This window comes from Alexandromys fortis, unplaced genomic scaffold, assembly GCF_014885135.2.
Source record: "Alexandromys fortis isolate MF-2015 unplaced genomic scaffold, M_Fortis_MF-2015_v1.1 scaffold_64, whole genome shotgun sequence".
NCBI classification, from domain to species: Eukaryota; Metazoa; Chordata; class Mammalia; order Rodentia; family Cricetidae; genus Alexandromys; species Alexandromys fortis.
Genome location: NW_026067976.1, coordinates 3414744 through 3440934, shown reverse-complemented (window position 1 = coordinate 3440934; position 26191 = coordinate 3414744). Strand labels below are relative to the sequence as shown.

The 26191-nt window shown below is 44.6% G+C and overlaps 1 protein-coding gene across 1 annotated transcript in view; it reads left to right on the top strand.

Annotated features, from left to right (window-relative positions):
• Adamtsl1 (ADAMTS like 1) overlaps positions 1 to 26191 on the top strand; it is a 919831-nt gene that overhangs the window by 859950 nt on the left and 33690 nt on the right. The window contains exons 23-24 of the mRNA XM_050157409.1: positions 8422 to 8601; positions 11979 to 12113. Of these exons, the coding sequence (XP_050013366.1) occupies positions 8422 to 8601; positions 11979 to 12113 (315 nt within the window). The remainder of the gene's footprint in view (positions 1 to 8421; positions 8602 to 11978; positions 12114 to 26191) is intronic.

The window sequence follows — 26191 nt, the reverse complement described above, 5'->3', positions numbered from 1 at the left end:
CTACCATCAAGAAAGTAATGATAACAAATGCTAGCAAAGACATGGGGAAAGAGGAACCGTTGGTCATTTTTTTTTTTTTTTTTGGATCTTAAATTTGTATAGTCACTGTAAAAATCAGTATGGAATTTCCTCAAAAGGTACTAGAAGTAGATCTACTACTACTTGACCTAGCTAAACCACTCCTGGGCATATTCCCAAAGGATTCAAAGTCTTACTACAGAGATATTTGCTCAAGCATTTCATTGCCATTTTCTTCAAATAGCGAGAAAATGAAACAAGGCTGGATACTCATGTGCCAATGGATAACAAAAATATGGCGCATAGACACAATAGAATTTTATGCAGCTATAAAGAAAAAGGAAAATAGGAAATTTTCAGGCAAATGAGTGGAGCTAGAAAGATTATATGGAGCAAGATAACCCATACTCAAATAGATACACACCATATGTTCTCTCTCATGCATGGGTCTTTAGATCTGGTACCTGGAGTACCTGTAGAAGTAAAGACGTTAGGGAGGGGGCATTGGAGTGAGCAATATCTTAAAGTAGATGGCATAACAGAGCATAGACGATGTAAAGCGAGGGGCAGAGAGCTTAAGCAGGGATTGTGGAGGCAGAGGAAGAGGGGAGGATTGAACGAACATGAGATTATATGGAAAAGCAATATGGAAACTTACTGCTGTGTGAGCCAATTTAAAACTGTAAGTTGAGAGGGAGAGAGTTACAGGGGAGCATTCTGAACGATGCTATGCTGGAAAGTCCAGCGTTCCTAAACAAAAACCCCAGGGTCAGCTTAAAGACTTCTCATTATGAGTTGATCAGGGACACTCCAGAGGCCCCCAAACTAGACAGACTCTTGCCTTTCTCCCCAGTTGCCCACTGGAACTATTTGGTAAGACCCTGTTGTTAAAAATGCATATACCTTGGTTGCAATGTATATAGAAATCAAGTTGGAATCCTAGACCCAAGACCTTTCGTGTCTGTGCCACACGATGGGGGAGAAGTCTTGGCAGGGACCCCTTCCACACCAGCACTCGGGCTGGTGTGTAGACAGGCACTGCTGATCACTGTGAGCATCAGCCTCAGAGAGAGGACAGAGCCTCTGCCTAGCATTGGCGTCGGTAAGAAGGGGGACCAGCAGGGGAAAAGACAACAAAACAGAAAATTAGACCAGTGGTTTTCAACCAGTGGGTTACAGTCCATTTGGGGGTCAAACACCCTTTTCCCAAGGGTTGCCCAAGATCATCTGCAGATCAGATATTTAAAATCCATAACAGTAGCAAAGTTACAGTTATGAAATAGCAACAAAAATAATTTTATGGTTGGGGTTACCACAATGCAGGAAACTGTATTAAACAGTCGAGGTATTAGGAAGGTTGATGACCCCTGAATTAGACATCATAGAAATATGTCTCAAAATCCAGGTGCCAAGTCAGGAAGAACGTGGGGAAACCTAGGACACGAAAACAATGTTTTGGTTCACTGTGTGTGGCAACTAAGAACTGGTCCCCTGGACCTCATACAGAAGTTCACTTGGTGACCTTCGCCTAACTATGAGGTTATGGTTGGATTTGGGTTGGGGTTTGTTGCAGGGAGGAACAGGTATGTGTGAAAGCCATCCAAACACTGACATCTTCACTGCTCTCCTCCTTAATTGTTGAGGTGGAATCTCTGACCCTTAAGCTCTGCATTTGGCTACTGATCCCTGGAGCTCAGTGGCTAACCGGTCTCACTGAAACATTACAGATTTTTGTTTTGTTTTTACCCACAAAAACATGTATATTAATCCTGATCAAAACTTAAATCTTTTCTTTGTGCCTCAGTCATTATCTATGCCTGTTGTTGGGTTATATATGTGTTCAAAGTAGTTGAGGGAAATCCCGAATTTGCTATAATGAACTGGTTGGATAGGGACCTGAACCTCATTGAGTCTCTAGCCAGTGTTCTGGAAACACTGAGAAGTGTGACATGGCTCGGGAACTGCTTTCATCTGCTGCTTTGATGGCTCCTCTGTCCCTCTCCCACTCCTCATCCTCTCCACTGTGTCTCTAATCGGGGCTCAGTGCCCTTCTGTTAGGTAAACTTCACTGAGCCGTAGTAACATCATCAGGGACTGGCGATACATTAGACTGGCAATAACGCAAGCCCTTCTAAAAGGCAGGGTAGTGACTCCCTAAAGGCTGCTGGAGGAAGGACTGTCTTTTGAGTTCATTTGTATCACTCATGGTCATTGTCTTCCTAAACATCTAATCAAGGTTAGATCAGAGAGCTCCTAACCCAAGGAATCACAGATGGTTAGACATATGAAGCTCCCCATCTGGGGAGAAGAGAGGTTAGGAAACACATGATAATATAGCACACTACATAGGGATCATCATGATTTCCTTAGTCTAGTTTTGACATGTCAGGAAATAGAGAAAAATGAGAGAATGTGCTCAAAGTTCTTCCCTGTGATGGACACCTTAGCACAGTTCCTTTATCACTGTTCCCTCGTCTTCCCTTTCCACCCCCTCATTAACATTTGTCTATCCTGAGCCTGATTGAAAGGATGTATAAAAGTCTATTTAAAGAACATCTCACGCATTGCCTAGACTGCTTGACATCCTCGCATGTTTGAGCCATTAGCAGTTTCTCATTAGCGAATTTTTCTCACACATGTGCTCTCAACTTGTAAAATGCGCCTCACACATTCTTCCCAGCCCTTCGGCATTAAAAACACCAAGCAGTAAGTATGATGGAGATTTTTCTTTAAAAGCGATCCAGCCCACTCTCCGTTCTTAGGAGCGTTCTCTGTGTGGTAAGAGTTCCGAAAGAGCAATGGAGGGAATACTGCACAGATGGCCTGGGGCAGAAAGAGCACGCCATGTTTGACGAAGTGAACTCTGGCTGCACTGTGAGATACGGTTGGCAGTGGCAGAGATAAAGAAAGTGCATGAGGCTAGGAAGGAAGAAGGAGACAGGAGCTGGATCTCACCAGTGCTCATAGATCATACTATAGGGTTTTAATCTAAGAGCAAGGGATGCTTCTGAAGGGTTTGATGACGCACAATTGGTGGTGTGGACATGAATGGAGTGTAGCAATTAGGGTTGGCTGGATCCTAGCATAGAGTAAATCCTACTATCCCCCGGTATATAATGGATCAGATACAATCGATTATCAGGACTCTTAAGAATTCAGTGTTCAGCTGGAAGGCCTCTGCCCTCACTATATCACTCAGGGTCATGGGGTGCTGGGGCCTTCATTCTGTTGAAATCCTGAGGTCTCCCTGGGATGCTCTCTATCCTGTGAACAGAAGAACAAGGACTAGCTGGGAAGGCTCCTGAGGGCCACAACGAAAGAGCCTTAGTCCATGGTCACTTCTAACTATGAAAGATACTGAGAAATACCCTCCTGCAGCACATGTGAAAAAAATCAAAAGGCTTGGGGAATGACTACTAGTGCCTGCCACTGTTCATGAAGAGGAATACAAAAAGGAAGTTGAAAGCCTCTTGTCTGGACTGCTGTGGCTCCTTAGACTAGTTGCCAAAGCGGACATTTGAATTACTGTATCCATTCTCCTTTCTTGCACCAAGCCAATCCCTCCGCACACACACCCTAAGAAACTTCCAGAACAGATCATGTAAAAGTACACCGTTGGATGCCCCACCTCAAGGTGCTGACAAGCTGCCATGGTGAAAGCCACCCTCCAAGTATAACAAATGGTCCAGTTAGCAAGAATATCCTGTCTGGGATATTAAAGAAGAAAGGGATATTATAGCATCATGCTTCCTGGCAGCTCAGGGCAGATTAAAGGCACTAATCCTTATAATCGGATCCCATTACCAGCCATTCTGACTAGACCCATTTATTGATCCTTCCCAGCAACAGGGAGAACACTGTGTTGCTGTTAAGAAATGCCACAAGGGGATAAAGCAGACACAGGTTAGTTTGCGTCCCCTTTGTAGACACAAATAATACCCAGGAATCCGGTGTGGAGCCTGCGCAGAGATTGATCGGCAGCAGTAAAGCCCCGGGCTGAGTTTTGTTGCCGAGTGTGTTTTCTGCCGTTTCTCAGCCCAGTCTCTCGGTCATAGCAGATGGAGGGGAGAATGTTTCCACAACATGGCTGAATTTTCCAGCAACAGACAACTCATGCAGCTTCTAGAAGGCCCCTCCTCACAACAGTTCTGGTGCTGCAATGACCACCAAAAAAATACAATATGATTATATTTAAAAGGTGAGCGGTTTAGAAATCATAGCAAGGCACCTCAAATGCCCTCAGAAAGGCAGTCTGGTGTGACAGCAGGCTGTGGTGTGTACTTGTTGAGGAAGGGGTTCCTGACACTGAAGGTGTCTCCACTTCGATCTCCACCCTGAGATTGGTAGGTTACTCACTGACCCAGGGACAAGAAACTGCAGGGACCAGGTATTCTGCTCCTGAGTCATCAAGGACCCAAACTAACGTGGTGATAGGAAGAGTTCTTTTATTTTATGTGTATGTTTATATGGTATGTAGATGCGTGTACACATGTGAGGTTATATCTTAAAAGGCAGAGGCTGAGTCTGGGTAGATTCCTCAGTCTTTGCTATATATATTGAGATAGGGTCTCTCCCTAAACCTGGAGCCCAAACACTTGACTAGTGCAGCCAGCTTGCTTACTCCAAAGATCCCATCTCCACTTCTTAAGCTCTGGGATTACAGGCAGGCTGCCACACCCGCCCTGTCATTTACACAGGCGTTGGGGACCCCAGCTCCAGTTTTTAAACTATGCAAGCATTTGAGTCATGGATCAATCTCCCCAGATTTCTTAATCTTGTTGAGACCCACTTTTCTCCTCTGTATAATAGAATTGATAACAGTACCTGCCCTTTTGAGGTCATTATGAAAAATAAGTGTTTGCATCTCTGCAGTGTTTAGCGTATAGTAAATGCTTAATTGCTATTATTTTTAGTGATGCCTGTGGACTATTTTTGCACAGCTCATTACATATCCAGTATCAGGGTATTCTAAACATTGGGTTTAGGCTAGTGTGTCTGTTATCTTTCCAAGGTATTTGTTGGCATGTCTAAATGGCTAATGAGAGAGAAGTGGGGGGGAGGGTGCTATCTCTCTAGGACCTTGCTTGTTTTTCTCCCTTTTGTATTCTTTGTTTATCTTGTCAAAACTAGTCATAGAAGGGCTGGTTGTCATTCCAGACATCTTTACAGAGTTATTCTCTGCCCTTAGGTTCCTAGTTCCAAACGAGAAATCCCCAGACTGTGGCGGCAGCAGTAATCCACTGACAAACTCACAGTTCAGGTCTCTTTGAGAGTGAGTCTGAGGAAGGGTGCTACTAACAGACCAGAGAAGGGTTTCCATAGCATCCTCTTCCTGGGAATATTGTGGGGACTGGAGGTGAATGTCCCCCTGTCGCTATCCTAAACAATTCCATTGCTCCCATGAAGTCCTGATCTCACCAGAGAAAATCATCCCTTCCAGAGTACACCCGATCTTGCCCTCACAGAGAAGCCTGACTCCATGGGTCACGAGGCAGGGACTAATACAGAAAACAGGAAATTTTGAATCTCCAAGGGAAGCGATTCAATGCAGGAGGGGAGAACCCTCATAGAAACGATTTATAAGACCCCAGTTTCTCTATGTTTTTGAGAGAGAGATGACTAGAATTTTTTTTCAACTACTTTCAGAGACTTTCCAATAATTTTTTTTTAATGTAAAACTTGGAGCTCGGGGTTCAAAGGCCTGGCTGGCGCGGGCAAACATGACGATGCGCTTGCTCTCCCTAGTGGCGCTACAATGAAAACTCGGCTCTTCTGCCTCTCACCTGTGTCTGTTCTCAAGGTGTGTCTAGAGATGCTGTCAGCCTCTTTCTGATGTGCCCAAAGCTTGTATCATCTGAGCTGAATCAGAGTATGTCTCTCCCTGGGATGGCAAGGCTTCAGAATCCAAGTCTGCATCTCCTCCCATTAACTCTTCTGTTCCTGAGCAATGTTAAGATAAATAGTAGTAAGTGCACACAACTCTTTGGAGAAATTGGACCCCTAGTCGTAAACTGTCTATTCAGGACAACGCTGCCTTGTCCCAAGGACAAAATACAACCCTGCTCTGGGAAGTCATTAGACTGAGAGTCTAGGTCTTTGGCTTTTCTTGGCATTGACCCCACTTTCCAGTATTTGACATTCTAAACATTACTTGCATGCTTGCTGCAGAGTTCTATGAGCAAACTGGACTTGGCAGCTGGCTGGATGGTATAAGAGATGAAGTTTCTGTTGCCTGCAAGCCTGGGAGTCAGCACTCCCAACTTTAGTCTCCCAGCTCCCTTGGAGCCTGTCCTCTTGTGGAGCCTCTTCAGAAGGCCATCTGGGAACTCTTGTCACAGACTATAGACTGCTTACCTGAATGCCAACTTCAAGGAATCTCCCCAAGGAGTCCAGATTGTATCTAGAGTACAGAATCTGACTTCCAAGGATAGGCGCATGTCTCATACACAATCTCCCTGACTCTCGCAGACAAAAATATAAGAATGGATTGTGGAAGAGCAAAGTCCTCTCCTTTGGTCCATTTCCTACTCTGCTCCTGATAATCACCATTTTGTGTTCTCTAGTTTTGAGAAGATACCCATTGTCTTGGTCACCTTTCTGACATTATAACAACACACCCAAGATACCAGCTCATAAGGAGAGAGTGTCTGTTGACTCGAGGTTTTGGAAGCTTCGATCTATTGTCAGTTGGCTTGTTGCTTTGAGGCTGATTCTGTAGTTATATAATAGATCACAGGATAGATGTATAGAAGAGTAAAACAAAACACTTTGGAGCCAGGAAGCAAACGAATAAAGAGGGGCCTGGGGTTCCATGATACTCCTCACAGGTACCCACCAACAGACCATCTACTAGGCCCCACTTCTTAGATCCACCACCTTTCAGTGGTGCCAACCAGAAAACTATGCCCTGGAAACGTGGGACTTGTGAGCACATTCAAAATCCAAATGCTAGAAGCTGGAAAGATGGCTCAGCGGTTAAGACTGTATACTGTTCTCCCAGAGGACATGGGTTAGGTTCTCAGTACCCACATCAGGGAGCTCACAAACTGCCTGTTACTCCAGCAGATATGATGCCTCTGCCCTGCCCCTTCTATAGGCACCTGCACTGACATGCATATACCCGTATATAGATGGGCATGCATACACATAACCTTTCTCTTAAATCTAAACCATGGCAGCTTAAAAAATATATAAGCATGTTTCTATGTAATGTCAAGTCTAATAAGGACCCAGTAGCTTTCATTTGTCTGGGTCAAACATATATTTTATATCTTGGCTTTACTTTTAATATAACGTCTGTATAGAAAAGTGGATGCATCAGCCAAGTGAACACCCCACAGCCGGCCATGTCCAGGTCAAGAACTGACATTGTCAAAGACCCAGCTTTTGGTTCTCTCTCTGTCACCACCCCCTGTATTCGTTGCACTCCTCAGAGGAACCACTCATCCCCCTGCCTACAAACAGCCTATATTAATGCTACTTGGTTTCCTGGTTTTGCTTTAGTTAAAATAGTTACATAAGTTCTCCCTTCCTTCTCTTCCCTCCAATCCTTTCCACCTGCCTCCCCCACTTATCTTCCCTATCTTCCACCACTCTGCTACTCTCTCTCAAAGTTATGGCCTCCATTTCTTTATTTGTCACTATATGTGTGTGTGTACATATATATATATATGTATGCATACATATGTGTATATATATTTCTAAACATAAAAACATAGCCTTCTCAGTCCATTCAATGTTACTTGTGTGTATATGACTTTTAGGCTAGCCACTTAGTAAAGGAAAGCAGTTTGGGGGCTCTTTCCTGGGGAAGACTATTTCTCCTGCTCTCAGCATTCCTTGGCTACCTGTAGTTCTTTGTCTGGGGTTGAGGCTCCATGAAATTCCCCTTTCCACACTATCGTGTCTATTGGTGTGGTCCCTGCTTAGGTCTTGCTAAGCAGGCATATTGGTGAGACTTCACATGTGTATAATGTCACCAGTTTCTTACAGACATGAAATCAGACAGTGTAATATACCTATATGTGGCTTTTCTTACTGAGCACGGTTGGTCTCAGTTGTAGAATTTTCATTTTCATAAGGTATATACATTTAGTTTTTCCATTTTAGGATGTTTTCTCCAGAGAAGTTGGATATTCTTTTCACTTGGCAAGAGTCATTTACCAGCTGCTACTGTTCCCTCCTCCTTTAACTGGCCTCCCCCTTCCTGCTTCATCTCTTAGAAGTCTTAAAAAGCTCTAGAGACAAGAAGAAACCCAAGGTGTGATATTTGGTTTGGCTGAAGGACAGTAGAAGACGCCCAGGCAGATGCTTCCTGCAGAGCCGGGTGGGGTGGCCAGAGGCTCTCAGCGTCCTGGATTCACCTGCCATATGTCTGATAGAAGCATATTTTTGTCTCCATAGGTGTGCCTGAAGCTGAAGTCACTTGGTTCAGAAATAAAAGCAAACTGGGCTCCTCCCACCATCTGCATGAGGGCTCCTTGCTGCTCACAAATGTGGCCTTCTCTGACCAGGGCCTATATTCCTGCAGGGCAGCCAATCTTCACGGAGAACAGACAGAGGGGACACAGCTCCTGATTCTAGGTAAAAAAAAAAAAAAAAAAAAAAATCTCAAAACCAGTCTCATGTGTACTGGTTGGAGTGCTGACCAACCCTTCAGCTCCTTTCTCCTCCTTACTGAATTAAGAACATAAAATAGGCCCAATGTCCCTTTATTCCCTCCTCCCATAATCAGCCCTTCGAACAGAAAACACAGAGTGTGGGGCCTGCCAGAGCTGAGTGTGAAACCTGGCTCCACCTCACTGGTTAACCTTTCTGGCATTAGATAACTCAACAAGTTACTCTCCTTGCTGAATCTTAGATCCTAAGGTCTATGAGAAATCTGACACTTGAGGATTGCCCACATTGCTGGGGAACAAGGTTTGTCAAATGGAGCTGGCAAAGAAAATGACTTTTAAGCCCATGTTAGGTTTTTCTTTGAAGAGCAAATGAAAAACATGCATTAAAAATTTCTTGTATGTAGCCAGGTGGTGGTGGTTTAATACCTTTAATCCCAGTACTTGAGAGGCAGAGGACAGGTAGATCTCTACGAGTTTAAGTACAGCCTGTTCTATAGAATGAGTTCCAACACAAAGAAATCTTGTCTTGGAAAAAATAGAATTTATATGTGTAAAAATTTTTCAGCCATCTCCTAATAGTTTTAAGTCTGCATAAAATCTTCACATGCGTGTCCCATGCATAAGAACTCCTTATTAAAAAGTCTATCACAGATCCTTGTGTAAAATAAACATTTACAAATAGGAACAGTCCTGCCAGGCAATGATAGCCCATGTCTCTAATCCCAGTACTCAGTAGGCAGAAGCAGATGGATCTCTGTGAATTGGAGGCCAGCCTGGTCTACAGAACAAGTTCCAGGACAGCCAGAGTTGTTACACAGAGAAACCCTGTCTTGAAAATAATAAACAAACAAACAAACAATTCCTGGGCTACCATCCACCACGATGTTTCCCAAGGGCAGAGCCTGGACATCTTACAAGCTCCATCCCCCATTGCCCACGCACCTCTACTTCCTTTCCACTGGTTCAGGAATGGATAGGTGAGATAGAAAAGAAGCTTCTAGATGGAGCCTTAGCCTTTACAAATAGAGCAATAGTTAGAGCCCATATGCTGACTTTCTCACCGAGAGAAAGCTGTCATTCTAAGAGCGGGAAGCAGAATATGAGAAATAATAATTAGGTGTCACATATGTGCACGTCAGCGTCCACTGTGGCCCTTTTCTGGAGGAAATAAACTTTACACTCCAGTTTTCACACCCACAGCTGATGATGAACCCTCGCCCCTGCCCACTCAGATTTCAGGGGCCCAGCTGTGGTTTCATCTCGCTGGTGGCTGCGTAAACCTCCAGACTTCATAGGAAGCGCAGAACATTGGCCCAGAGAAAAGGAGGATGTCAGTTGTTTTCCACTGGGTTCCATCGACTGCGCTGCTATTCTGGGGTCGCGCTGAGTGACAGTACTCCCTGGTGGGGTTTTCCTCCCTGGTAGCCCTCCCTCGCTGCCTCTGCTAACAGAGATGGAAGCCTGGGAGTGCTACTGTGGCATCAGCGGCGGAGTATTTTCTCTGAGCCAGTTCTTGCTGCATCCCAAATAGAGTATGGCCATCAATGTGGCTGAAGAGCGTGGCACCTTCCCCATCATACTCAAACCTCCCAAGAGAAAAACAATCACTGTTCAGATCTCTATAAGAAGTCTTGGTTCAATTAACAAATGTCAACATGGAAATATTTCCTTTTTTATCAGTGACAATATGGCTTAGTGTATATATATATATATAATTTTTACATGCTAATCCCAGTTACACCTCTCCTCCCACTCCCCCCAACTTCCCCTCACCCCAACAACCTCCCTATCTGTTCCTAAGAGAGGGTAAGGCCTTTCATGGGGAGTAAATGAATTCTGTCACATCACCATGTTGAGAAAGGACCAAGGCCCTCCCCCTCATGTCTAGGTTGAGCAAAGTTTCTCTTCATAGAAAATGGGCTCCAAAAAGCCAGATCATTCATTAGGGATTGCTCCTGGTCCCACTGTATGGTTTATTTTTTAAAGGGGAAATTTTGTATATCAAACTACAAATTTCACATCAAGTCCTGTGGCTTAACCTGTAGTCTAAAAGTGTGACGTGGAACGATATGGGCATTCATTTTTTCGGTCATTCATATGGGCAGCCGACAGATACTTGTTGAGTGTTACCTCTAAGCCCAAGTTAAGTGAACACTGGTAGAGTTTGAGGGGAAAATGAGGAGGTGTCTGCCACTGGAGAATTCACATTTCCCCTGGGAAGGTAAAACAGGCACACACATACACACATACGGCATACAAAGAATTGCCGTAGAAGCCACAGAAACATAAGCAGGGGCTGACATTTGGCCCAAAGAGAATGAAATGTTTCTCAGATGAGACTAGCCTTCCTTTTTTGCTTTTAATAAATACATAAAGGAGGAGGAAGAAAGGAATAAAGACACTGACAATGGCTGTTTACTCAATGAGATCTTTATAACAAGGCAGCTAAGGCCCAGTAGGCGAAGGACTAGCCTAAGTTAATCAATGGCACAGCCACAGTTCAAACTGTGGGTTCATAAATGTCAGCATGTTTTTCCTGTGAAAATGGTTGAGTGTCCTATGTTTCTTAATCATTTCACCACTCTCTTCTCTCTGTGATGGTCTTCGTCAAAGGCAGAAAGATAAATGGGTTGCTTCTGAAGTAGACAGCATCAACATTCATGTGCATGTCTAATGCACACTAACACAATGCCAAGCACATTAGGGGTCTGTCCAAACCTACCTCTGAAGACTTCAGCCCTGACTCCTTAGAAGCATGACACCCCACAATAGCGTTTCCCTGCCCTTTTTATCTGGGTCCTGCTTGGGCATAAGAATTACACCCCAAAGCAAATGTTCACAACTAGATTGCCTCACACTGAAAAAGACACTTATACAAATCCTTTTAAATACGTCCTTGGATAATATTCTAGCTGTGGAGACAGTTACAAATTGCCTCATTCCTAAGGATCTTATGAGTTAAGTAAAAAATTGGTGGAAAACTATTTATCTCACACCTTGGCATATAGTAAATGGTAAAATCGTCCTTTAAAAAAATATCATTTTTGTAACGTGTTTCAATTTATCTATATCGTTAGAAAGAGCCAGTGGGGGCGTGCTTGGAAGCGGTAGAAAATGAGAACTTCTGAAATTCACAGGCCTGGTTCTGATTACAGACCTTATTATTCCAGGCATCAAATATTAACTTTGAAATTCAGACTCACCTTCATAGGTATACCTTCTCTCTAGGAAAAATGAAGTCAATCGCAACCGCGCCTATCTTACACACGGGGGTACTTGCCTATTCTCTTTAACACAGCCGGCATGCTCTCACCTCCCGATTCCCCATTTGTCTTCTCCCAGATCCCCCACAAGTCCCCACACAGTTGGAAGACATCAGGGCCTTGCTCTTAGCCACTGGACCGAACCTTCCTTCAGTGCTGATGTCTCCTGTGGGAACACAGCTGGTCCTGGATCCTGGGAATTCGGCTCTCCTTGGTGAGTCCAACCCTCTGAAACATTGGGCAGAAATCCAGGGCTGGACAGGATTTATGGATGGGTGACTGCCTGCAGGTGGGAGGGGGGCAACAGTGGGGGGTGGCCAACAGGAAATCACTAAATTGCCTACAGAATCCAGACTCACCAGTGGAAACTTGGCTGACTTTCCACACGAGGTGAGTGCGGCTCTCAGTCTGGACTCCGGTTTGTCTGGATTCCAATATGGCCCCTCTTGGGCTGATGCCACGGCCCAGACCCTCTCCTTCAGGGGGACTCACTGAACTCTGAGAAGGGGGTAGCAGAAAAGAACCCCTTCTGTGTCTCCTCCCCACCATGAGCCCTCTAACCTTTTACTTCAAAACAGCGAGAATGAGCTTTTAAAGACAAAGTTATAGTGTTAGTACCCTAGAAGCCAGCAATTTTGTCTAGACCAATTCTCCCCATGCAGAGTCTACAGCCAGCCCAGACAGACTTCCCGGGGCAAAATCTCCCTGTTTTGGAGCACTGGGTAACCAAGCTATTGCCTATATAACTGGTACCATCCAGTAGCAGTCTTTCCTCTGCCTCTGAGTTCCGGGCTCCTCACTCTGGAATCATGGCCTGAGGCACGGAAAGTACAGGGTTATGCATGTAAGAGAACAGGGGCCAGCGGTGGTGGCGAACGCCTCTAATCCCAGCACTCTGGAGGCAGAGGCAGGCGGATCTCTGTGAGTTCGAGGCCAGCCTGGGTTACAAGAGCTAGTTCCAGGACAGGCTCCAAAGCTACAGGGAAATCCAGAAGGAAAAAAAAAAAGGAGGGAGGGAGGGAGAGAACAGGGAAGATGTGGAAAATCTGCATGCCATTCTCTTGATAGTATTAGGGCCTAGGACTTAAGGCTGGTTAGGAAGAAAAATCAAAGTGATTAACCACTTTTATTTTTAAGCCCACAAAATAGAGAAATTCTTTATAGTATATCCCCCTGAATGTTGATAACAGTAGCTAGAATTACTCTCTTGGCTCCAAGTTTAAAGTGCCTCTGTTCTCCCACGTCACACTGGTAACTGCTTATCAGGGAGGCCAAGGGCTATAATGAGTTTAGAATCAGAGTGCAGAAAGTTGTCCTTCCATTTCCATTATCATCTGAAATTAATGAGGAGCCATTATACCTTATCAGCAGATGAAAACGCTTCTGTCTTCTCTCTCCTCCGTAAAAGATGAGACATTGATTCAATTCACAAGCAGCCCTTGGTTCCCACTACATTTGTAAATACCTGAAAAAGCATCGTGTTTTTCCACAGCCCACTGATGGGAAGCTCACACAGCTCTAAAGTTCAGTTCCTTGGCGCTTGCCGAAGATGAACTTACTCCAGATTCAGTATGTGCTTTGCAGGCATCTTTGTTTTAGACTCCTTGCTATCCCCCTGTTAGTTACAGCACAATACCTTCCAAAGGGCATAGTAACTGTTGATCTTCGAGCTGAGTAAGTCTGGAAAAGTCACTCAGGTACCACTCCATAAGCAGGACAGGTTCATCGACTCATACCTTTCCGCGATAGCCGTGGTTATTTGTGTCTCATTTTAGCCACGGGCAATAAGGATTTACTGTGCTTGCTGCTGCATTCCACTGCTGGTTTCTGATGCTTTGTTACCTTAGACTGGTGTTTAAATCTAACAATTAAGATACCTGACTATTCCAGCCTACCCCCAGATCCAGACTGCTCCATTTGAAGGAGACAGTGAGCCAGTGTTCATAGAGTCCCTTGAGTGTAACTGCCTAGGCAAAAGCCAGTGCCGTCCCAGCACTGTAGACCTAAGGGAGCGCTGTGTGCAACTGTGGAGATAAATTAGGATTTGGAAATTGTGTCAAATGTCAGGACGCTGAGAACTAGGTTTCCACAGACCAAAGTCTCCAATGCTGTAGAAACGTGTGCTAAAGAATGGGTGTGATTCAAATAGGCAGAATGTGGGAGAGTGGGCACTTGGGGTTTAGAAACAGAAGGAAATGGTGTCATGAATCCTGAGGGGGGAAATGTGCAAGGTGTTTATTAGGGATCCTTCTAGAAGAACCGTACAGCTCCTTTGTTTTGCGGCTAGTGATGAGCAGCCAGACTGGAATAAAATCCTCAAGATAAGCAAAGCTCAGCCAGAGTTCAACTCAACAATAATGATGGCCTCTGTCCATCTCGAGCTTCCCCTGCTATTCATCCATTTGTTCCCAATTGGACAGGTTTCCGACCCTGGCTCCTCTGCCTAAGCCCTCTGTTACAAGAAACAATCCAGGAAGGCAGTTTCGCGCTGCATTCCTAAGAAATTAAAACAGTAAGAAGTAAATTGAGGAGCATCTTGAACTCTGGGCTGTGATAGGGTGTGAGGATGAATACTTGGAGGTTTTTAATTTTTGTATTGTGTGTGTGGTTGTTTGTATATGCACATGAGTGTGGCCAGAGCCCTTGGAGCTGGAAGTATAGAAAGTTGTAATCCTGCCATGGATGCTGAGAATCAAACTCTGCAAGAGAGGCGATCATGATTAACCACTGAGCCACCTGCCCAGCTCCTAGCTTTTGTTTACAAGAGGATGATGTAGTAAAAGAAATATTCAAGATGAATCCATCTAGTACTCTGAATGATTGATCTTATTTCAAGGGTAACGTGCCATTAAGCACTCCTCCCACACCAAAGCATCCCTGATTATGGTGCCTTTTGTCACTCAGTACAGGCACTGCCTGGGAACTCATGACTATCCAAGCCTGACCACTTGATTCTGTGGATGAAAGCCATTTGACAACCCAATTGTAGCCAGCCAGTGGTTAGACTCAAGTAGTTCTTGGTGTATGGGACTGCCTATAACCTAATCATATACTGTGGTACCACGTGGTTCAGTGGCACAGGAGCAGTGGTTCCTGGGCTTTAATTCTCCTGTTTCCCTAGAGGAAGGGGAGAAGGAGAAGCTATGTCTCAGAGCTAGCTCTTGCTCACTGAGACTTGAGTGTTGAGATTCCACAGGAATCTATTTCCAGAAATGGCCGATGTAGTTATAAGACCCAGTGGCTTTGATTTCACTTCAGGCCCAGCTGCAGCTGATGGAATAGCACCTGAGTCAGTCCTATTAGCCTCACTTTCCACGAGCGTAAAGTGGGATTTAGGACTCGAGCAAGTTCCTTGTTGCTCTTCACTCTTGACCCTGTGGGTGAGGTGTGGGAACTGGCCCTGGAGTCTGTGCTGCTCAGGGGATTCAGCCTTCCTGATCCACTGCCTTGGTCAACACAAACACTACTTCTTGGCAGCTTGATGGTAGTTGTACTTCCTGCAGGGACCTCAGGGGTATGCCAGTTTCTCTAGATGGCAGAGCCAGTCCGTGCCATCGCCACCTTTGGCCCAGCCCTAAAGCAGTAGCCTACAGGCTGCATTTCCAAAGTAGAAATATTGCAGCCCCTCCCAAGGCATCTCAACTGTTTTATAACTTAGAAATGGTTTTAGAAGGACTGCCAAAGTCCATTGTATTCACTGATAGAATAGGATCTTTGATGGTTCTCAAATAGCATTTGCTGGGGTCTTAATTATCATAGCAGTGGAGATCACTTGTAGGATAAGTAGAAATCAAATCAAAAAGACAAAAGAAAAATTACCTAATAACGCAACCCTGGGGTAATCTGTGATAATCCTTTTTCTTAAACATCAGTGTAGAGCCTTTATATATTCTATCTAAAGTTATATATATTCTTCACACTGGCTTTATGGTTTCAAACACTTGGTGATATTCAATAAACATCTTTCTGTGTCTCTAAATCTTTTCTATAATTGCATTTTTCATGGATGTATTGGCAAAAGATGCTCTTTTTATTGAATTAAGTCTCTGTTGGATTTTGTGCTCTTTTTAGTCTTTTCACTATTATTTTTAAAAATCAATATAATGATTTTCTTTCTATATTCTCATGTGACCCTTGTTTACTTGGGATCAATTTCTAATGGTAGATTTATTGTTTCAAAGCTTCGTACTATTTGGGGTTTTACTATATATTATCAAATTTTCCCCCAGAAAAATTATGTCCCTCTTATATACCACCAGAACTAAATGAGAGAAAGGGTCTTATCTCAAAATTAGTATCTACATGACTTGTAACCAGTAGTTTTTACATTTACCACTATAATTGTGTGCACAATGGTGTAAGATACAAAGAAACATCATAAGTACATTCTTATTTTATTCCTTTTGCAATTTAATACATCTGTCAGTCTCCTAATTTCATTTAGGAATTACTCATTCATGTCATCTTTTGTTTATCACAGCTATTCTCTTTATTAACTTACAGGACACATATATTTATATATGTTTAACCATCTGGTTGATATGAAACAAATCACACATAGTCTAAAACAGAAATTGCTTCTATACCCAACAGACTAAACCTGTAGCATTTCCAGAGTTACCTTCAGCCCTTTGGTTTTTGTTGTGTTCTTTCCTTTCTCGATCTTCTCTTGTCCTTGCAACCTTGCTCTTCCCCACTCCTCCCAACTCAGCCAACCACTGATCTGGTGTCTATCCAGTAGAGTAAGCAACTGCATTGTATTACATAAAGGGATCAATGCCATTGGGAAGTCGACTTCTTATGTGATGCATTTTTATTTTGACAGTTTTATGTGTGTATCCCAAGTCCTGTGATCACACCACGCACGCACACTACCCTCCCTCTCCTAATCCTGCTCACCTACTTCTTCCCAGCTCAGGCTTCCCTCATCTTTATAATTCTTTATCCTCATCTCTGTTAGCACATTGCCATAGAGTATTTCTCCTTTTGCTGCACAGCACTCTGTGTATGGAGATCTTACAGTCTGTTTAATCACTCCTCAGTTGAGAACCAGAATGGTCACTTCAGCTTCCAGTTATTAAAAATACAGCTGGCATAAAAATGCATGTCTTCGTCTTTGGACATCTGCTTTCGTTTCTCTTCACTGAACACCGAGGGGTGACATGGCTGTGTTATATGGCGGGTGTGTAAGAGCTGAGGTAAGGGACACACTGCTTTTCAGAGGGGCCTGTTCTTTCACATCCCCATTAGCACATCGTGACGTTACAGGTCCTCCGCGTCTTTGGCAAAGCCTGCACTCCTTGCTGTCTTAGTTTTAGGAAGCCTACTACTAGGTGTGTAATGATCTTGCTATGGTTGCATTTGCATTTTGCTAATAACCAGTAGTATTTGGCAGCTTTCCCTGTTTACCATCCCAATTTCTTGGGCAAAATTCCAGTTCACTTGTTTTATCATTTTTTAAGGTGAGTCTTTCTTCACTTAGAATTGAATCTTCAAAAATCTTTATATGATTTGAAAAGCTGTTGTTAGATACATAATTTTGAGATATTTTGTCCCAGTCTGTGGCTGACATTTCATTCTCTTAGTGATGTTTCTTAAGAGTAGAAAACTGAGATCTTGGGTCTGTGTTATTTTTAGATGTGTGGTAAGAAATCTTTATGTGACCCAAAGTCTGAAATATATTTGAGGGGGGTTCATTGCAGAGTTCCAAAAACTATTCATTTTGTAATTGTCACTGTATTAAGCTACATCCATTCAGTGACCAGCTCCATCAGAGTGGAGCTGAATACTTAGCACACAGGCCATGTGCTCCTGCACCTAAGGTAGTCTCCATCTGCCCCTGTGCAAGAAGCATCTGCCACTGACCTGGTACCTCCTCATTTCTGGCAATAATGCTGAGGTTTCTGATGGGAATCACAAATACCGCTTCACGGTCACACCCTTTCCACTCTCACTGTGCCCTGGCACTGAGTTAGGCATTCTTCCCAAGGTCTAAGACCCTGAAACGCTGAACAAATGAAGTCTACCAGTTAGGAAAGAGGAGAACTAGTTCTATAAGCAAGCCCTAGATTTTCCCCCAGGTGACTCCAGCAACAAAATACACTGCTGTGTGTGGCTTATGAGAAATAGTTCAGGGTTGTAGAATTAGCTCAGGCAGTAAAGTACATGCTGCGGAACCATGAGGACCTGAGTCTGGGTACCCAGCATCCATCTAAAAAGTTCAGTGCATTGGCATGTATCTGTGTGGGTCAGTGAGAGACAGCTGGGTCCGTGGGGCTTGCTGGCTAGCTGATGTGGCCAAATCAGTGAGCTCCAGCTTTATTCGCTAAGACTCCTCAGAAATAAGATAGATTTTGAGAAATGGATCCAATGCTATCCTCTGGCTTACACACACACAAAAGAGAGAGGGAGGGAGGGAGAAGTTGAGTATACCCCCTCCCCAGTATATTTTATTTAGACTCACAGCCTAAGTAGGAGTATCAGAATTGGTTCTCATGGTTTGGCCACCTACTCTCTAGGGCAATGCTTTTCAACCTTCCTAATGCTGCAACTCTTTCACACATGTTGTTAATTCATGTTGTGATGACCCCCAATCATAAAATTACTTTTGTCGTCACACCATAACTATGATTTTACTATTATGGATCATAATGTAAATATCTGTGTTTTCAGATGGTTTTAGGGGAGCCCTGTGAGAGGGTCATTTGGCCTATAAAAGGGTCGTGACCCACAGGTTGAGAACCACTGCTCTAAGGCCATTCTCTCCTTTGTGAGTGAACAAACTGAATTCCACCAACCTCAGAAGCATCCCTGCTAAAGGCATGTAACCAGGTCCCACAGGAGCCATTTTCTCAAGCCCGGGCTCCAGCCCATGCCCCGCCCACACATGCCCCACCCATACATACCACGCCCATACATGCCCCGCCCACACATGCCCCGCCTGGACCACAGCAACACTGGCACGCTCTGTGGTGCAGTGGCATCAGACAGAGTCCATGCACCGTTCTTTCTGATGGGTCAGGGCCCATCAGGCACTGGGGCTGAGGCCCATAGGCTGTGCTCAGACAGTTGTGTTTCCACACTGACTACATGCACATGGCTGCAGTTTCTGGACGTTCATGTTCTCTGCTGAGAACTGCGAAGCTCAGCTGGGCTGGGACCTCTGTTGAGAGCAATGGTGACGCATAATCTCCTCCTAGAAGGTGAACGTTTCTTTCTCTAGCAGAGTTAAAACTGGGCCACTAATGTAAATAATGTCTCACTGATGGTGATCCAAGCCTGGAGCATACAAGACCCATACAAGAGCTGGAGTCTACAGACGGAGCTCAAGAGTGTTCGTGTAGAAACCCGCCAAAGGAGAAGGACACATCAGAAAAAGAGTTTAGCACGTGGGAGGGAGGTTGCCGGCTACAGTCAGGGAGCCAGGAGAGGACGTCTTAGAGCATGGCCCGCGAGCACTGCGCATGTCTGCTGGGAGGGATGCTGTGGGCATCCCCAGATCCAGGAACAACAAAGAGGCCAGAGTGGCTGGCGTGTAGTTACACAGAGAAGAGACGTTATGGGGGTTGGGAGCCAACCAGAGAGGCAAGAAGGCAGAGGGCAAATTTTGTAAGGCCTTGTAAATGGTCACATTAAAACAACAGAGAAGAATCTATAAATGTCCAATTTATAAACCGTCTCGATATTGCATTGAGCATCGTGAGCTTTTCCAGGACGAGGCAAAGGCAGGCAGAAGTGGTTTCTTTTATTGGAAGCCATGTGGCCAACTGCATGCTGTATAGCTGACTCCAGTAAACCGGAGGCTTATCAAGCTGGCTCTGGTACAAGCCAATATTGCTGATTTAATTTGACTCACATGTGCCGGGCACCTGCTAGCCTACCTGACCTGAAGCTTCAGCAGGCATGTGCCTAACCATTTCCTCCCTCTAGGAAGAGGGGCCCCCATGGATGATAGAACCACCTGGAAAATTGAAAACTATTCCAAAGAAGACCAATTAAGCTAGAGTCTCTGGAGGCGGAGCTAAGAATCAGCACTTTTAAATTATTCTCAGGGTCAAATGGATTTCCAGAGTCACTTCCTTCCCCATTCCCTACTGCGTGCTTAGAGTAGGAAATGGAATGTGCCATCACTTAGGAGAGTCTGTCTTAGCATACAGCTTCTTAGAGTAGGAAATGGGATGTGCCATCACTTAGGAGAGTCTGTCTTAGCATACAGCTTCTTTGCTGTTCCAACCTAACTGCAGGTGTCCTTCCATCCTGGTCTTGTCTCATACAAAAATTCCATCCTGTCAAATTTCTCCCCGGTCATTGCCATTGTCTTGAGTTTTCTGTGACTTCTTTGCCAAAAAGGCCCTCTCTTGACCTTGAACTAAGTCCTATAGGTCTTTGGGACTCAGTTCATCCCTCTATGAAGTCTCTTTTGAGTGCCCCAGCCTGCAGTGGTTACTCTCCACTGACCCCCTGAGTACCTGCTCTCTACCAAGGCTGGGCAAACTTTTCCTGTAAGGAAATAAACAGGAGCTGTTTTAGGCACTGTGTGTTGTACCTGCTGCTGTTGTGCCTACTCTGCTTTGCAATTATAGAGTAATTGTACTACCTACTGGGTATAGTTATGTCCTATAATAGTGAAACTGTCTTTTCCAAAGCAAGGATCAAAGCTCCAGTTTGCCAGCTCTGCTCTAAGTCACTGATAGGACACTGAGAATTGCTAGAGGCATTTCGGGTCTGCATCATGGCTCCCAGCTTGCTCCCAGTCCCTAGGGAGAAGAGGAGCTGCATGACCATTCTTTAGCAGTTTCCAACGTCGACTTCGGAGTCCTCTTGAGTCACTTCCATCCCCCAGTTCTGTTCTAACTGCAGCTTTTCCATCCGTCCCACGCACCTCCACCCTCTCCCTTAAAAGCGCACTTCCTGATTCTCCTGACATAGGCTGCGTCAGGCGCTTCCTAACGCCCTTTCCAAGGAAATGCACACTATGACATCAGTGAGGGGCCCTAGGCCACATCTGTTGGGAAACCAGTTTTCATCATGATCCTCTGGAAGACGAAGATCATCGCTGCTTCCTCTCCAAAGATAGCAGTGAGAACAACAAGTCCCCGAAGGCCAAAGGTTAGGTAGAAATCTATTCACAATGGGGCTCCACCCCAGAGGGGTCAGGGAAAGTGATGCAGAGGAAGGGCAAGGCAACCTGGAGGGCAGGAGCAGCGTCCTTTACGAGGAAAGCTCAGGCAACAATCCGTTTGCCCTGACCCTCTTCAAAGAGCAGTTGGCATCTGTTTCCTCATTCATACGGAGAGGCTGAGATTTCATGGCACAGGGATAGCATGCTTTGTCTTTAATGTTGCCCACAAGGAGAAAATGCTTTGCTATGAAGAAGAAAGGCCAGTATTTTGTGGCTGTTCACAGCCTATGTTTATTTACGTTCATCTTTTTTCTTAAGGCAAAATCTGAACTGGAGTAGAGATGCCCATAGGGATGACATGAAGCTCAACCACACATATCGTGTAAAATAAAGTATTTTTTTTCATTTTTCAATAAGTATTTATGGGGAAGCCATGGGAAAAAGTACCGCAGTTCTTTGGGCTGGAGTAGACATCCATAAATATAAAGACACCAGAGCGTAAGTGACACTTAAAATAGAGAGAGCAAGGCAGTAAATGTCCCCACTTGCCACTATTCCAGGCCATAGCAAACATCCATGCATGGGCTTATTTTAGGAGTCTAGATAATCAGGAAATGGGGACCTTGAGAAAATTCACTCACACTTGCTCCTGCCCTTTCTTGGCACCAAGACAGAATTCCCAAGCCAGTGCCCTCCCTAGCATACCCAACAGGGACGATGTGAATGAGCCTGGCGTCCCCAAAATAGACAGGTACTGAAAGTCCTGGGAAAGTGAGGACCTCCACACTTGCCCTAATAAATCCTTCCTCGCCCTGAAATGGCTCTTGAAAACACCCCGTAGTGTTCTGTGGCCCCTCTGTGTCTGTGTGGTGCTGGAGCGGCAGTTTTACAGTGGCTGAAGAGCCCAGAGGCAGACCATAGACAAGAAAGGCAGGATTGTGGCCAGGGCTTGTTATAATCTGTGAAAAGAGAGACAGACCCTCCTGCCTCGGTTCTCAGCCAGCCTGCAGAGGAAAAGGCCAATCAGTTAGAAGACCTGTTTCCAAGTCCACAGCATCTGGCTCCTCGTTGGTGCATAGCCCAGCCCACAGAACTGGTTCTCGTGCGGGTGAAGTGAGAAGCTATGTGCAGCGTGCCTAGGTTGGTGCTCCGTACAAAAGTGAAAGCTAGCAGGAGTTTGCTTTTGCCCATAGCACTTCGGTTGCTACAAAGGCGTCCTAAGGAATTTAGGGACAGCTGCTGGTGGCTATCTCCGGTGTTAAGAAGTTGCTCAGAAGATGGGTGCCTTATTAGCGGGTTCAAGTGTGGTACCTTCTGGGTGGGATCACAGAGGTGTGCCCCTGACATGAAGGAACCTCTTACATAGAAAGAGCTGCCCAGTATTGCTGATGAGAGAACAGTGTAATAGAAGGAGACAGGAGGCTTAAACAGCTGCTCTGATGTAGTAGGAGCAGCGGGCTGCTTCCTGCCACCCGGGAGGGCTCCCGGCTACTGGCTAGCTTTACCCAAAATAATTACATGGAAACTGTATTCTTTTAAACACTACCTGGCCCGTTATCTCTATCCTCTTATTGTCTAACTCTCACATCTTGATTAACCCATTTCTAATAATCTGTGTAGCACAACAAGTTGGTGGCTTACCGGAAAGATCTTAACCTGTGTCCATCTTGAAGAGGAGAGCTATAGAGTCTGCCTGAATCTGCTTCTTTCTCCCAGCATTCTGTTCTGTCTACTCCACCCACCTATGTTCTGACCTATAAGGCCAAGCAGTTTTCTTTATTAACCAATGAGAGTAATATACAGATCGATGACCCTCCTCCATCACTCTGAAAATTAATAATAAAAGACAGAGGCTCAGTCCTCTTGGGAAGACCTCTTCCCTTCTATCCTTTAGTGCCCACGCTGCCCAATGGGGCCCTTCCCATGCCTGTCAGAGCTTAGCGCATGATCAGAGTAGGCTGTAGAACCTGCAAGCATGGCTCCACTACCCACTGACAGCAGAATAGCCTTGGGCAAATCATGCCAGCCCTCCTGTCTCTGTAAATACAGTATTTGAACCATTACAGTATTGTCTCTGCACATGGTATCTGCCCATTTCCTGTAGGTCATCACCACTGTACTGCTCTTGTCCCAGCCCTTCCCTTCTGGAAGTAGCAGAGTGGGGAGGGTTAAGAGTCTTAAAGCCAAGAAACTTGGTGGCCATGTCCTAGGGGCAGGGATAAAGAGAAAGGTAGAGTCAGGCCTCAGTCAACCTTCCTTTCCATTAACTTACACATCTTACACCTGTTCTTATGTCTTTACCTGTTTGCTTGTTAACTACACTTACTTTTCAGTCAAGTTCTCTTTAAGAGTTGCAGCTTATCTCAGATAAATTAGTCAAGAGGTCTGGGCCAATACTCAGCCAAAAGGGTAAAGCAAATGTGACTAGTTCTTTAGTCCAGTCGCATCGCATAGCCTTTCTGAGGCTTCCTTTCCTCCTAGTACAATGGGTCAATAACCTCCATTTCAGAGGAATGACCACAAAGTAGGGCCCCTGGGACCCTAAGGCAAGGGTGAAGCTCTGATTCTAGACCACTTATGATGCCCTTCCAGCTAAAAATAGTTCCTTCTCATTCCTTGCCTCACACTGGAATAGAGAAGTATTTTCTCTGTAAGGGGTACTGGGGAAATATGATGCAGTCTGCCCTAGAGAGTGGCATCTGAGAAGACGTGAAGAAATGGGAGCTACATGGCATCAAGAAGGATCTATAGAACTAGACATGCCAAGAAAGCACAGGTGGGCACTGGAGCCACACGCGGCCCTCCTGGAGAGCCATGAAGATGCAAATAAAGCCAAAAACACTTTCCCCTTTTTAAGCCCCACACTGGACCTCTGGAGTCCAGAGCCTTGATTCCTCTGTAAATAATTGATGTTTGTGGAAGTAAAACTCAGCTGAATCTGATCACCAGTGAAGTTCACCTTACCCCCCTGGGGAGAGGGGGGCAGGGTTTCCCTGCTCTACCTTTACATGTACTGTTCAGACAGAGTTTAGAGATGGGGATTTGGCTAATATTGTAGAAATTGGGTGAGTTTCCCCTCTTACACAGTAAGCTTCTGTCTGCTGTACAGCAGGAGAAACACTACCCAGCTTCCACCTTCCCTATGCTCCTTTACAGCTCATGGGTAAGTGGAAATCATCTCACCGCACACACACTCCCCAACTTCCTCCTCTGCCCTTCACTGGACCTGCAAGTGTAGAATCCTGGAAGTCTCCTCCCATATTTAGGACTATAGAGTTTAAAGTGTATTATTTAAAAGGACTGAAGTTGTGGTTTAACTTAACTATTTTTATTTCAAAGAGGTACTTTGCAGACAACACTGTAAGTAACCAGGTAGTTGAGAGAGAGGTATCAGGAAGAGTTATGAAATATGCAAAATATAATGACCAAAACCTGGAAATATGGCTCAGTCCCACAAATGTCTGTTGTACCAGGAAGTCTGTACTGTCTCTGCCTCTCTAGAGTGTACAGATTGGGTTCCAACTCTGCTGAGCCTCAACAGAGGCCAGCTTAAAAAGCCTTCTCCCCTGTGTGTGTACAAAGAAGGCAAAGGGAATAACCACAATAATATTTTGGCATCATTAAAATCCCGGCAAGGAATACAGCTTTTAATTAAAATACAGCTTTTAATCCCAGCACTCAGGAGGCAGAAGCAGGCAGATCTCTGTGAATTCTAGGTCAGCCTGGTCTACAAAGGGAGTTCCAGGACAGCAAAGGCTGTTAAATAGAGAAGCCCTGTCTTGAAACACACACACACACACACACACACACACACACACACACACACACAGGAATTCTCCTGACTATCTGTGGTTATTCCTCACCTGGGATAGTCTATGAGAGCAAATCCTAGGAGGTGGATATGGCCACAGGGGAACAAAGGATGATTACAGTAGCTGAACTGTGAAATAAAATCTTGTATTACATCCTCATAACAGTTCAAATTCTTTTACCTTCCTTTTCAACGCCTTGTTCCTGAAAGGTATATGAAAGACAGGTCAACCCCAAAGTCATTCTACCAAGAAGGCTTTTATGTGAAAATCCATTGTAATTATGAAATTCCTTATTTCTGTCTTGGCCAGGCAGCTCAGAAATAATGAGCTCCCTGTACATTTTGTTTCCAAGGAGATAAGACCACAAATTCATTTGAGGCCCTTCTGGACCCTGGCAGGAACCACTGTGTGCAGTATGTGAGTCTTTGAAGTGGTATCAAGACCGATAAATCAGTGCGAGTCTGTGTCTGTTGTCCTGCCAGCTTCCTGAGCCCAGAAAAAGGAATGTAGGCACGCAAGGTGACCATGGCACTTCTCAATGCACAACAAAGACCACACAGCCTCTTCGTTCCTGCCCTATAATCTCGTTCTCGACTCTAACAAACCTTACTGGCCTTTCGGATCCTTGCCCAGGTCCATGGTTCAGAGGCTGGCTCAGCACAGTTAATTCAGGGGGCTATAATGAAGATTCGGGGTGTCACAGGTTAGAGTGAATCCCTTCTGCTAAGGACACCGAAATCATCCTGATGATGGTACAACTGCAGAGAGAAAAAGCTATTACAAAAAAAATAAAAAATAAAAAAAATGGAGGGAAGGCTGAGTAAACAAAGTCTTTACTAATAAAACACTGCAGAACTTTTTTAGAACCTAACCATGCTCCACACAAAACTTGATTTGATTATGAAATGATATATTTTGTTTTCCATATCCATGAGTTCCATATTCAATGATTCAACCAGATACATACCAAAAATAGTCAGGAAAAATAAACATGTCTGAGCTCAGCACACAGGCTCTACTCATTGTTACTCCCTAAATAAAATAGTGTAGCAATGATTTATATAGCATTCGCATGACTAGATAAGACCCAAAGCACACAGGAGGATGTGTACATGTGACATATGGATACTATGCCATTTTATGCAGAGGCTTTAACGTTTCCTGTTTTCTATACCCAAAGGGGTCCAGAAACTGTCCTCTCATGCATACCAAGGGGTAAGTGTTCTACTCTGAACATAAAAATTTGTTTATGTTTACATAATTCATGAGTTCCTGCCATCCAGAGAGCTGTCTTTGCTCATCTCTTTATTTTGATGTTGAAAAGAAGAAAATTCCAGATGCAGCCAATGAGACTTTAAA